General features: G+C 40.5%; 2 protein-coding genes across 2 annotated transcripts in view; both read right to left on the reverse strand.

Moving 5' to 3' along the window:
• Positions 1-6: 6 nt before the first annotated feature.
• On the reverse strand, positions 7-910 carry LOC113472032 (titin-like; the record flags this gene model as incomplete). The annotated part of the gene is made up of 2 exons (XM_026831573.1): positions 540-910; positions 7-63 (listed from the first exon to the last, which is right to left on the reverse strand). Coding segments are annotated over exons 1-2 (284 nt in total), but the record flags the coding sequence as incomplete, so codon positions are not given.
• A 1793-nt stretch (positions 911-2703) lies between these two features.
• The window catches only part of LOC103520471 (titin-like), a 13254-nt gene continuing 1648 nt past the window's right edge, over positions 2704-14309 (reverse strand). Inside the window, exons 2-17 of the mRNA XM_026831574.1 lie at positions 13989-14277; positions 13480-13592; positions 13140-13293; positions 12343-12618; positions 11954-12070; positions 10379-10614; positions 9502-9666; positions 8037-8317; positions 7083-7346; positions 6437-6600; positions 6070-6171; positions 5582-5696; positions 5097-5244; positions 4149-4314; positions 3982-4050; positions 2704-3035 (exon numbers count right to left, since the gene is read on the reverse strand). Coding sequence (XP_026687375.1) covers positions 2704-3035; positions 3982-4050; positions 4149-4314; positions 5097-5244; positions 5582-5696; positions 6070-6171; positions 6437-6600; positions 7083-7346; positions 8037-8317; positions 9502-9666; positions 10379-10614; positions 11954-12070; positions 12343-12618; positions 13140-13293; positions 13480-13592; positions 13989-14277 — 2991 coding nt within the window. The remainder of the gene's footprint in view (positions 3036-3981; positions 4051-4148; positions 4315-5096; positions 5245-5581; positions 5697-6069; positions 6172-6436; positions 6601-7082; positions 7347-8036; positions 8318-9501; positions 9667-10378; positions 10615-11953; positions 12071-12342; positions 12619-13139; positions 13294-13479; positions 13593-13988; positions 14278-14309) is intronic.

Consider the following 14309-nt stretch of genomic DNA (forward strand, 5'->3'; position numbering starts at 1 on the left):
TCCAACACCAGAGTGTCCCGCTCGTCAATTGTCACTCGAGCGTTGAGCCGCTTGGTGAACGTTCTGCAATAGAATAGAGTAGGATATAATAGAATAGAATACATAGAATAGGATTTAATAGAATAGAACAGGATACAAAAAGCTTGCAATCTTGCCAAAAATGGAAAACCCCCGTGGGAATCCAAAGAACGAATTTTAATGAACGCCCGGTTTTTGATTGATTATGCAATGTGGAACTCATCAGTTGACGTCACGTCGACTTCCGTCGATTGAGCGAGGTAGTGTACATGGTTTAGATCAATATCGATCGAGTTGATCGACGGACGTCCACTATGGTGTGGAGTGTGGACACATCAGTAAATGGTTTCTTCAAATTAAATTGATACCAAGGGCAAGGGAAACCTAGACCCTTGATAAATGGAGTGTGCCTGAAGGCATGTGATGTGTTCCAATCCACTTGACCCCACAGCTCAAGATACACCAAACACCATACACTGGACACAGGTGAGGACAATATTAAACGTATATCTAACACTTACACTTTCTCAACGTCCACAGTAACACGGGCTCCGTGAGTAGCGCTACCCAGTTCATTCGTAGCGACCACCTTGTAGTCTCCGGCATCTGTCTCGGAATCTGCCTCCTTCAGCTCCAGAATGATGTTCTCCCCGTCAAATATCTCGCGTTTCTTGGGCGAGCTGAGCAGGGGCTTGTTGTTCCTGAACCACACGATGCTGGGGGCGGGGCTGGCTTTGACTTTGGCCATGAGGCGGATGGTGCCCTTCTCCTTGACGGTCTTCTCTTCAAACCGCTCGATGAATAGAGGGGCTTGACCGGGTGAACCTGCGAGGAGGTATACGATTAGAGATTTTTTCAAATATACATAATATTAGTTCAGTAGATACATTTAGAAAGGCAATACCCAAATCTTCAAATAATTAATGTACCGAATTGTAATACATATTTATTGTACCGAAGATATGAACCTCGTGAGAGAATGATCCCATTTCAATGTAATGGATGTAATTTGAGTCTATAAGTGTAGTCAATGCTGACATTACGAACAAAAGGGAGGAAAACTTCACACAACACACAACTCATTCGGTTGAATATAAAGTAGGTACGCTTTAGGATTTACCAAGAGCTGGAAAAATAGTAGGAATAATAAATACATAATATGTAATGAATTTACATACCAGGGGAAAAATTGCATACAATACAACAGAAAGAGGTAATCAAAAATTTCATACACCATTAGTTGGGAGAGGAAAGAAAAACTTTAGATTAGTGTGTAATTGTGTATGGTATTTAAAAACAGGTATTGCAATTTAAACATTGGCCCTAACTGATAGGTGGTTACGTATATCATACAAAAGGAAACGTTCCAGACACTTCGAATTTTTCACAACTTTTTACGTAGGAATCGACCTTTTATTAATAATATTTTCCCAATTGCAACTGCTCCATTCTCATTTTATTTTATATTTTACTCAAGTCAGAAACGTTTCCTACAATGGGTCTCGGAGTTTTAGCATACACCTAGCGTAGAGGCTTAAAACAGAGTATAACTCCTAAATACTGGACATTAGGTACGTTGCCACAGAAGATTCGCTACAAAGGATTGATTTCCAAGAATCGAACCCGCGGCTTATTGCTTATAAGGCAGACGCACTACCAACTAAGCTAACTAAGCTGGCAAGTGAGATATAAATAAAGTATTAACTGATCATAAAGTGTAGATATGCGTAACCGCAGAATTGCAGATGATATACCTTGAAAGCTGTTGCATAAAAGACGAACTTACTTGCATGCGTTGCCAGGGCAACCAGTTCGGTAGTAGCCTCCGGTCCCAGGCCGACCGAATTCTCAGCAAACACTTGGAAGTAATATTCACTCTTGTCCCTTAGATTCTCCACCGTGTATTGTAGGGTAGAGGGATCTAACGTGGCCACCTTGGTAAACTTGAGACTGTTCTTCTCTTGTTGCTGAATGATGTAGCCTGAGGGAGCATTGGACACGTTTGTGGTCAGAATAAAAGGAATTTTTAATTATGTTAAGCATATTTAAATGCTTGTCACAAATATCGTTCCCCGATTATTACACCTAGATAAATTTTATGACTTGACTTGGACTCTAGTCAAAGGAGCTAACGTTAAATAAATTCTCAATTTATTTTATATTTTACTCAAGTCAGAAACGTTTCCTACAATGGGTCTCAGAGTTTTAGCATACACCTACGGTAGAGGCTTAAAACAGAGTATAACTCCTAAATACTGGACATTAGGTACGTTGCCACAGAAGATTCGCTACAAAGGATTGATTTCCAATTTGGTCAGAATAATTATTTATTTTATTCTCTCCCTCTCTCTCACACACACACACATACGCCCTCTCTCTCCCTCCCTCTCAAGATATCTTATCTTGGACATTGATGTTAATTAATAAAACCTTTTAAGAATTAAACCTTGGTAATGGTCCATTTCATTAAGAATTGTATGAAAGCCCGAAAATTCTGCGTGTATGCAATGTGTAACACTTCTTGCAACAAGGAATGTCCGTTTTACTTTTCCGTGTAACACTTCTTGCAACAAGGAATGTCCGTTTTACTTTTCCGTGTAACACTTCTTGCAACAAGGAATGTCCATTTTACTTTTCCGTGTAACACTTCTTGCAACAAGGAATGTCCATTTGATTTCCAATCTTTCAATTGTATGTTTTTGGGAACAAATGAATATAAAAAGACTCACCTAACACTTGTAGACTGAGATCAAGGCTGGTGCTGCCCGCTGCATTAGTGGCAGTCACTGTATAAGTACTGGTATCCGCTCTCACTACACTATAGATGGCAATCGTGCTTGTTTCCTCGTCGATAAATATGCGGCAAGCTTTGCTGTCAGTGATCTCCGCACCATTCTTCATCCAGGAAATTTCCGGCCGTGGGAAGCCGAAATATTTGACCTCCACCTTCCATTGCGATTTGACGCTCAGTCTTTGGGATTTGAGATTGCTGTCGACCAACTTGATAGCGGGTTGTTCTGTGAAGAAGAAAAAAAATTGAGGATTTTGGTAAGTATAATATGGCAGCCATGGATTTAGATTTTAAAGTACATAATCGAGGGGCTAGAGCTGAAATAACAAATCAGCTGCTTTGTTAAACATTACGGGTCTTTTGTCACAGTATGTCAAAATTTGATAGCGGGTTGTTCTGTGAAGAAGAAAAAAAATTGAGGATTTCGGTAAGTATAATATGGCAGTCATGGATTTAGATTCTAAAGTACATAATCGAGGGGCTAGAGCTGAAATAACAAATCAGCTGCTTTGTTAAACATTACGGGTCTTTTGTCACAGTATATCAAAAGACCATCTAATGTCCCTCATAGATGGGCGAGAAATGACACAATACTCGATTACCTTAATGAGTAAAAGGCCAAATCAACACAAGAACACTCGAAAGTAACCTGTTGAACCATTTACAACCAAAATCTCAGTGGTGCAGTGGTTCACGCGGTGGACTCTGGATCTGGAGGTTGGTGGTTCGAGTCTAAGTCAAGTCATAAAATTAAGCGTAGTGTATTAGGGAGGAACGATATTTGTGACGAGCATTTATGCTTACCACAATAAGAATTCCTATTAACAATAAATGATAGTTACAAAACAAATGGTAGTTACAAAAAGGACAGAAAAGGGAACTAAAGATAGAATTAACTAGAATTTAGAAGTAAAGGGGGGGGGATAAAAAAATAATAAAATAAGTCAAAAGACCATCTAATGTCCCTCATAGATGGGCGAGAAGTGACACAATACTCGATTACCTTAATGAGTAAAAGGCCAAATCAACACAAGAACACTCGAAAGTAACCTGTTGAACCATTTACAACCAAAATCTCAGTGGTGCAGTGGTTCGCGCGGTGGACTTCTGTATGGCTAACACGGGTGTTACCACTAAACCACCTTTGCAGACTGTGCTCCCTGTTCACTTACCTTGTACGAGAAGGGTACAGCTAGTTTCTGCAGTACCCGCTTCATTGGTGGCTTTACACGTGTATCGGCCTTCCGAAGACTCACTACAATTGACAATGGTAAACCTGGCCACATTGTTCTCGTCTCTGCAGTGCCCGCTTCATTGGTGGCTTTACACGTGTATCGGCCTTCCGAAGACTCACTACAATTGACAACGGTAAACCTGGCCACATTGTTCTCGTATGTGATGTTACGACCCTTGATGAGACTGTCATCTTTGTACCTGGAAATAGAAGGAGGAGAAGAAAGTGATTTGATTAGTTTCATTAATTGAAAGTTTATTTTAGGCAAATTCTGAACTTTCCTAGGTATATCTTTAAATTCCTTTCTTTTCAATTTAAGTTGGCCAGCCTAGTTAGCTTGGTTGGTGGCGCGTCTGCCTTGTAACCACTGGGTCGCGGATAGAGAAGAAAGTGATTTGATTAGTTTCATTTAGTTTCATTAAGTAATTGAAAGTTTATTTTAGGAAAATTCTGAACTCTCCTAGGTATATGTTTAAATTCCTTTCTTTTCAATTTAAGTTGGCCAGCCTAGTTAGCTTGGTTGGTGGCGCGTCTGCCTTGTAACCACTGGGCCGCGGATAATCATACAGAGGAAAACCGTTCCTGAAAAGTTTGCACTCGTTTTTGGATTGCAAATATTTCAACGAGTTACTTTCTGGTGTTCTCGTGTTGACCCAGCACCTAAATGGGAAGTATTGCGTCTCTTATCGCCCATCTGATGAGGGTCATACTGCGGGATGGGCATGCTACGACACAGACCACATGCGTCTAATGCAGCAGTTATTTCATTGCTATGAAATAAAAACGGCGGTGAAACACTCATCTTTTTTTAATAACAATGGGTAGGTACTTATAGAAAAATGAATTTTAATTGTGTTGAGCATGAATGCTTGTCACAAATGTCATTCCCTGCTTAATGCACTACGCTAAATTTTATGAATTGACTTGGACTCGAACCACCAACCTCCAGATCCGAAGTCCAACCACTGAGGTTGGTACCAATTGGTACTTATATAGGAACAAAAGAGAGATAGTTTCAAGTTACATTGAATATACCATTATCGTTATTATTACCTTCAGTTTGGACACGGACTTTACGTTGAGGGCGAGAACACCGATGTCGGTTTCGTCGTCTTGGGTGACTCGCTTGATAACGAGCTTGCGCTGGGTGCCACGCGATGTAATGATGTGACGCGCCGACTCCTTGATTTCCTTGCCTTTCCTGGTGACGTCGGAAGAAGGTTGAACGTTAGAGGGAATGTTTTGAGAGTGAGGGAGATATTTAAAGCTCGTTCACACTTGTTCGTAAAAAAAATCGTGTCGTGTGTAGTGTGAACGTCATTTAAATTAAATTACCTACAGGACAAACGGGAAATAAATCGGATGAAACTCACGACAAGTGGGAATAATGAACAGGCTTTTAGGATCAAAAATATATTTGGGTTTAAAAAAAAGGTCCCTCATTTGGTAGACAACTACCCAATGACAGACTGGTAGCATAATTACCCCAGAGATCATAAAGGTGGAAAGCTCCCCGAACTAAAACACTTAATACTTACTTGAGCCATTTGACTTGAATGTCAGGACTGGAAAGTTCGACTTGGAATGTAGCGTCCCCAAGATGAGGCACCAAAGTCACACTGGGTAACTTGCTCAGGAATTCTACTGCTGGAGCTGCAAATAGACAAGGGAAATCAATTACAGAATTGAGACCTGAGACAAGTAAATGTAAACCCTTCCTTAATACCAATGGGTACTTATAAAAAATGAATTGTGTTGAGCATGAATGCTTGTCACAAATGTCGTTCCCTGCTTAATGCACTACGCTAAATTTTATGACTTGACTTGGACTCGAACCACCAGAACCACGCGGTGGACTCCAGATCTGAAGTCCACCGCGCTAACCACTATACCACTGAGGTTGGTACCAATGGGTACTTATATAGGAACAAAAGAGAGATAGTTTTAAGTTACATTAAATAAACCATTATCGTTATTATTATTACCTTCAGTTTGGACACGGACTTTACGTTGAGGGCGAGAACACCGATGTCGGTTTCGTCATCTTGGGTGACTCGCTTGATAACGAGCTTGCGCTGGGTGCCACGCGCTGTAATGATGTGACGCGCCGACTCCTTGATTTCCTTGCCTTTCCTGGTGACGTCGGAAGAAGGTTGAACGTTAGAGGGAATGTTTTGAAAGTGAGGGAGATATTTAAAGCTCGTTCACACTTGTTCGTAAAAAAATCGTGTCGTGTGTAGTGTGAACGTCATTTAAATTACATTGCCTACAGGACAAACGGGAAATAAATCGGATGAAACTCACGACAAGTGGGAACGCGGTGGACTTCTGTATGGCTAACACGGGTGTTACCACTAAACCACCTTTGCAGACTGTGCTCCCTGTTCACTTACCTTGTACGAGAAGGGTACAGCTAGTCTCTGCAGTGCCCGCTTCATTGGTGGCTTTACACGTGTATCGGCCTTCCGAAGACTCACTACAATTGACAACGGTAAACCTGGCCACATTGTTCTCGTATGTGATGTTACGACCCTTGATGAGACTGTCATCTTTGTACCTGGAAATAGAAGGAGGAGAAGAAAGTGATTTGATTAGTTTCATTAATTGAAAGTTTATTTTAGGCAAATTCTGAACTTTCCTAGGTATATCTTTAAATTCCTTTCTTTTCAATTTAAGTTGGCCAGCCTAGTTAGCTTGGTTGGTGGCGCGTCTGCCTTGTAACCACTGGGTCACGGATTCAATTCCCGCCCGGAGCGGATTTCATCCTCAACGGATAAGGTTCGTTCTCGGAACGGCTGGCTTTTTCCTGTTTCGCCCTTCTCTCTTCGATTTCGGGGCGATAAGACCTTAGCAGTTACCTCTATCAAACCTCTTAAAAAATAAATAAATAAACAAATGAAAAAAGTGAGGTTCCCTAGTATATATGGATTTCGGCATTATTTGAAGAAAACCGAGCGATCCTTTGGCTTAGCTAAATGGTAAAAAAATACGGTAAAAGACAAAGTCCACGTAGAAGCACCTTTAGCTACTTTCACTTACCATTTGATGTCAGGTGTGGGCACCCCACTCACGACACACTCTAGGGTGACCGAACTCTGGAACCCGGCCACACTATCCTTCAGAGGCTCCTGTATAACGGGGGCCTCTGCATCCACTGGGGCCTTCACTACGACATATCTGGTGTTATGAGAGGCCGGGCCTGTGCCGATAGCGTTGACTGCGGCTACACGGAACATATACTCGTGTTTGGTGGTCAGCTTGGTCACCTCGTACGTTGTGGAGGTGGTCTCGATCTTATTCCATCTGGGGAGGAAGATGTTTAATTATAAAATACAACAAATGGGGTTATTTTGTTCGATATCTCTTACCGTATAGTCACTAGAGCCGAAAACCTCCAAGGAGTGGCCGAAATGTCGCCAAGCGCTGCACCCATCCTGACCAAAAGTTTCGTGTTGCATCCTTGTCATATTTGTAGACTTCATACTCGTACCAAATTTCAAGTCTCTAGCTCACCGTTCTCGAGATATTTTCTTTACAGACACACACACGGCCCAATGGCTGAAACTTCGAATTTAGGCTCTAGGGACCTAAAAAAACACGTTTGGCACAAAAACTGACCATCGAAAATTTCACCCGATTACATTACTCTCCTTCCTATAGGATAAGGAAAGTAATAAAGAGAAAAAGCCAGCAAGAATTAAAGCTTAGCTGTTATTTACTGAATTATTGGTGTACTAGATATTTTGGCCGTATTCTTCTGAGGGAGCTCTTCTACTCAAATACTTCTACTTACACCATGAATTCATCCTTGTCATGGCTCTCCAGTACATATCCTGTCACAGGACCTTTCCTTCCTATAGGATAAGGAAAGTAATAAAGAGAAAAAGCCAGCAAGAATGAAAGCTTAGCTGTTATTTACTGAATTATTGGTGTACAAGATATTTTGGCCGGATTCTGCTGAGGGAGCTCTTCTACTCAAATACTTCTACTTACACCATGAATTCATCCTTGTCATGGCTCTCCAGTACATATCCTGTCACAGGACTATGGCCATCATCTTGGGGCGGTCTCCAATGCAGGGTCACTGAACTGTCACTTCTGCCCACTATCTCAGGTGTGTCTGGGGCACCCGGGGCACTCAACAGGGTGACCTTAGTGGTAGCGCTGGCTTGACCTAAGGCGTTACTGAGGGAGATGGTGTAGTCACCCAGATCCTTGTCTTCGAATTTCACGATGGTTAGTGTGGCAGAGTCTTCTTCCATAGTTGGAATTATCTGCAAAGGTCTTGATTTCTTGGCCATCCTGAGAAAATATTGGAAGAAATTAAGTGAGTGTTTAAATAATTATTGAAGAAATAATACCATTTGTTAACTATTTATTTGATGAGAGAATTGTTCTGAAAAACCAATAAATGGAAACTTATAAAATAAAATAAATAAATAAATAGAAAGAAAAAGAGATAATTGTTAACCTCTAATTAATTTGTCTAATTCTAATCAATAAATAAAAAGAGAGAAAAGTGTACAAAAAATAGTGATATCTCCCCAAAAAACACTATGTATGAGAAGTTAAACGCCAAGGATGTAATTTCTATATTGTTAACTTACTTTGAACCATTTGACGTCAGCTTTGTCAGACGTGACTTCCACTTCTAGGACGGCGTTCTCTCTTTCTTTGACTTCAAGATCATCCAGCTTCTTGATGAATTCAGCTTTGCCCTCTGAAATCAAACGTCGATTCAAATAAGTCGCTTATTGCCATGAAACGTATAAATCAATGGTCAAACATTAGACAAGAAACGTCTCTTCCTAAATGGAATAGAAATGAAGGTTGTTACTTGCGATATATGTACTCTAACTCCCTATAGCCTTTTCTGAATGTCTTGAAAACATTTTTAAACGCTTTGTGGTACCAAAAGCGTCTTTGTCTTCAATATACTGTCTTTTGAATGTCTGATAGGCTCTAATGCTAATTTGAATGGCAAAATTGTTGATATTCAAAAAGTCCAGAGTTTCAGTTTGCAGAATTATGGTCGTCTTTCTAGGCCCTAGTCACGGACAAGTGGCGGCTCAGCTGTAGCCGAATGGTGATGGCCGAATGAAGAAAAGATATCTTTTTTTCTGCCAAACAACAGAGTGATGGTCTCTAGCCATGTTTAATTGGCTTGTCCTGAACCGCAGCCCACCATCGTAAGGACTTGTCCTTCAAGTGGGAGAATGACCTAATCGCCAAGTTCCCGACATTTGAAAACAACATTTTCAATTGTGGAAAAGAATTCATCTTAATTAATTTCAAAATGAGCCCTATGTTTTCCCGAAAGAAAATAAATCAATAAATTAATATCAAACTGAGTTTTCACAGTGAAAACACAACCCCGACCCAAAGTTGTGACTTTCATTAGAAATGAATAGCTCACCCCTAAAGGGGATTTAGCTGTAACACTCATCAGCTCACTTACTCTCTTAGACGGCACAATCACAGTTCCATTCACCGTCCATTCCGCTTTGGGCGGGGGCAGCGCTTTGAACCGGACCTCAATCTTCAGGTCCTCTCCCTTCTTGACCAACACCTCCGGCGGTGGAGGTGGATCTATAACAGGCGCTGTTTCTACGGGCTTCTCAACCTGAGAAAAAAAAACAACAATAAAATATAATGCAATCAAGATAGAAGCAAGAAGAATTTTAACGAAATAAATTATACAGAGGAAAACCGTTCCTGAAAAGTTTGCACTCGTTTTTCGATTGCAATTATTTCAACGAGTTACTTTCTGGTGTTGACCCAGCACCTAAATGGGAAGTATTGTGTCTCTTATCGCCCATCTGATGAGGGTCATACTGCGGGATGGGCATGCTACGACACAGACCACGTGCGTCTAATGTAGCAGTAAACCCCCGTGGGAATCCAAAGAACGAATTTTAATGAACGCCCGGTTTTTGATTGATTATGCAATGTGGAACTCATCAGTTGACGTCACGTCGACTTCCGTCGATTGACGAGGTGAATCTATGTTGTCGAGGTGGTGTACATGGTTTCGATCAATATCGATCGAGTTGATCGGGGGCCGTCCACTATGTGGACACATCAGTAAATGGTTTCTTCAAATTAAATTTATCCCAAGGGCAAGGGAAACCTGGACCCTTGACAAATGGAGTGTGCCTAAAGGCATGTGATGTGTTCCAATCCACTTGACCCCACAGCTCAAGATACAACAAACACCAGACACTGGACACAGGTGAGGACAATATGAAACGTATATCTAACACTTACACTTTCTCAACATCCACAGTAACCCGCGCGCCGTGAGTAGCGCTACCCAATTCATTGGTCGCCACCACCTTGTAGTCACCGGCGTCTGTCTCGGAATCTGCCTCCTTCAGCTCCAGAATGATGTTCTCCCCGTCAAATATCTCGCGTTTCTTGGGCGAGCTGAGCAGGGGCTTGTTGTTCCTGAACCACACGATGCTGGGGGCGGGGCTAGCTTTGACTTTGGCCATGAGGCGGATGGTGCCCTTCTCCTTGACGGTCTTCTCTTCAAACCGCTCGATGAATAGAGGGGCTTGACCGGGTGAACCTGCGAGGAGGTATACGATTAGAGATTTTTTCAAATATACATAATATTAGTTCAGTAGATACATTTAGAAAGGCAATACCCAAATCTTCAAATAATTAATGTACCGAATTGTAATACATATTTATTGTACCGAAGATATGAACCTCGTGAGAGAATGATCCCATTTCAATGTAATGGATGTAATTTGAGTCTATAAGTGTAGTCAATGCTGACATTACGAACAAAAGGGAGGAAAACTTCACACAACACACAACTCATTCGGTTGAATATAAAGTAGGTACGCTTTAGGATTTACCAAGAGCTGGAAAAATAGTAGGAATAATAAATACATAATATGTAATGAATTTACATACCAGGGGAAAAATTGCATACAATACAACAGAAAGAGGTAATCAAAAATTTCATACACCATTAGTTGGGAGAGGAAAGAAAAACTTTAGATTAGTGTGTAATTGTGTATGGTATTTAAAAACAGGTATTGCAATTTAAACATTGGCCCTAACTGATAGGTGGTTACGTATATCATACAAAAGGAAACGTTCCAGACACTAGGACTGAAAATGCCGTCGTATATTGACAAAAGGGTAAGACTGAAAATAATGCCAAAGTAAAATTGTTAAGGCACCTAATGGAATGGAATTAACAGAAGTAAACACATCTATCCAAAATACACAAAGACAGTGCGGTTAGACAGCATGGGGAAAGCAAAGAGGGCATCCAAATACATCCATCATCTTACGTAACTTTGGAAGTGACCACAGTTTGTGAAGAGCATTGTTTCTGCCACCTTTGATATAATGAAGGACTTAATAATTGACTAGTTCAATTTATGTGCAAGTAAAGAGGTGGATGTCATAAAAAAACCATTTTGAAAATAGTAAAGTATTTCGTTTTATTTCTCGAAATGAGAAATATTTACCTAACGGGTATATATCTACCGAACTTTAGAACACCCTAGCCTAAGATTTCTAATTAAGAGAGATTATTGAGTGTCCATGAAACAAATGAAACATATTGAAAAACAATTTCTTTGTAAGGGAAAAACGAAGTGAGGGAGATATTTAAAGCTCGTTCACACTTGTTCGTAAAAAAATCGTGTCGTGTGTAGTGTGAACGTCATTTAAATTACATTGCCTACAGGACAAACGGGAAATAAATCGGATGAAACTCACGACAAGTGGGAACAATGAACAGGCTTTTAGGATCAAAAATATATATATATTTTTTTTTTTTTTTAAAAAAAAAGGTCCCCCATTTGATAGACCACTACCCAATGATGCATAATTACCCCAGAGATCATAAAGATGGAAAGCTCCCCGAACTAAAACACTTAATACTTACTTGAGCCATTTGACTTGAATGTCAGGACTGGAAAGTTCTACTTGGAATGTAGCGTCCCCAAGATGAGGCACCAAAGTCACACTGGGTAACTTGGTCAGGAATTCTACTGCTGGAGCTGCAAATAGACAAGGGAAATCAATTACAGAATTGAGACCTGAGACAAGTAAATGTAAACCCTTCCTTTGAATATGTTTAGACTGCGGGAGTAAAGGAACTTTTCAGTCTCATCAGTAAATGGTTGCTTCAAATAAATTGATTCCAAGGGCAAGGTAAACCTAGACCCTTAACGAATGAAGTGTGCCTGAAGGCATGTGATGTGTTCCAAGTTCCAATCCACTCGACCCCATTCTAGCAGTATAAACAGGGTATATTCCATTCTATTCTTACCTTCAACGGTGAGCGTTGCTTTGGATTCCTTGTCTCCCGTATCTCCTACACGGCAAGAATATTCTCCTGCATCCTCCAAACCAGCGCTGAATATAATCAGCTTCTGTTTCTTGCCGTCTATACTCAGCGTGACGTTCTCAGAGAAGGCAATCTCCTTGCCGTCCTTGTACCATTTGACCAGGGCGTCTCCCTTGGTGAGTTCGATCTCGAATGAGGCTTTCTCGTCACGAGACACCTTGACGTCTTGCAGAGGCACGGAGATTTCTGGTGGCAGTTCTAGGGAAAAGATTAAAATGGTGAAAATTAATTTATTTTTTGTCGCGCAGAATCCCATAGGATCATCTGAACCTATCGAAAGTGACTCTGTCAACTTCAAAACCAAATTCCGTAAGTTGCCCTTTTACATGTTCTTATTTATTTCTCAACATCAGTAAATGGTTTCTTTAAATTAAATTGATCCCAAAGGCAAGGTAAATCTACACCCTTGACAAATGGAGTGTGTCTGAAGGCATGCGATGTGTTCCAATCCACTCGACCTAAACTTAGTAATTTCCAAGAGACACAATTTAGTATTGATAACAGTATATTTATGGGAGATTTCATTGATTTGATGGCATATTTTATGGGACGAGCCTTTTTTTGCTTACAAAATAGAACATACAAAAACGTAGTCAATACATAAGTACAATACAATAGCAAACGCCTTTACAAATTGTCCATCTCGACGCTACAACATTTTTATGTCAATAACCGGGACTCGAACACCAGTCCTCCGGATAACAAGTCATTCTACTTACCCACAACGTTGAGTTCAGCAGAGGTTTCCTGATCAGGCAAACTACAAGTATATTCTCCCTCATCGTGTACTGATATGTTTCTAATGAGCAACTTTCTAATGGTGCCTTTCTTTTCAATTGTGACCTTCTTGCTAGTCTTGATTTCTTGGCCATCCTGAAAAAAAAAAAATATTGGAAGAGATCAAGCAAGTGGTTAATCAATTATTGTAGAAGTAATAATTAAAAAGAAAAGAGGGAGAAAAGGAGAAAAAAGTACGCAAAAAGTAGTGATATCTCCCAAAAAAACACTTCGTGTAAGAAGTTAAACGCCAAGGTTGTAATTTCCATGTTTTGAACTTACTTTGAACCATTTGACGTCAGCTTTGTCAGACGTGACTTCCACTTCTAGGACGGCGTTTTCTCTTTCTTTGACTTCAAGATCATCCAGCTTCTTGATGAATTCAGCTTTGCCCTCTGAAATCAATCATCGATTCAAATAAGTCGCTTATTGCCATGAAACGTATAAATCAATGGTCAAACATTAGACAAGAAACTCAATATTTCCATAGAGACAAAAGGGACTTTTTTGATATCCTTGGTGAAATACCTATCTTGTGGCTGAATCCAAAAAGCGAATTTAAATTTCGTTTAAGTTTTGGATTGAGTAATCTCAATGGTTGATTTAAAAATAATAATGATAATAATAAACCAACAATCAGATTAGACACTTAATCCAAGAGTTTAACTTAAACGGTGTTTAAACTCACTGTGTGGATCTGGCCATTCAAAACTCTCAGTTAAAGAAAAGTGGTTGGGTGATGTCGTTCGTGGAATACCACCTGGTTAGAGTGATCATCAAGTTCTACTTACGGTCCACATTCAGATTGGCTGCAGACTCCACCGTGCCCTCCTTGTTGGTCACCTTCACCGAATATCTTCCCTTATCTTTGGTGCTACACTGGATCAGCGTCAGAGTGTGTGTATTTTTCTCTGAAGTGATCTGGCGGTCCTTGATGAGTTTGCCGTCCTTGTACCATTCCACCTTGGGAGACGGCTCACCACCCACTTGAACGCTTAGGACGGCGCTTTCACCTTCCGTGATGGAAACGTCATGCAGAGGCTCTAGGATGGATGGTTTTTCTGGTTTACCGGTGTTCACCTGAAGAAGAAGGCAGTTCAGATAAGTGTCTA

The sequence above is a fragment of the Diaphorina citri genome, unplaced genomic scaffold (assembly GCF_000475195.1).
Source record: "Diaphorina citri unplaced genomic scaffold, Diaci psyllid genome assembly version 1.1 scaffold3662, whole genome shotgun sequence".
Classification (NCBI taxonomy): Eukaryota; Metazoa; Arthropoda; class Insecta; order Hemiptera; family Psyllidae; genus Diaphorina; species Diaphorina citri.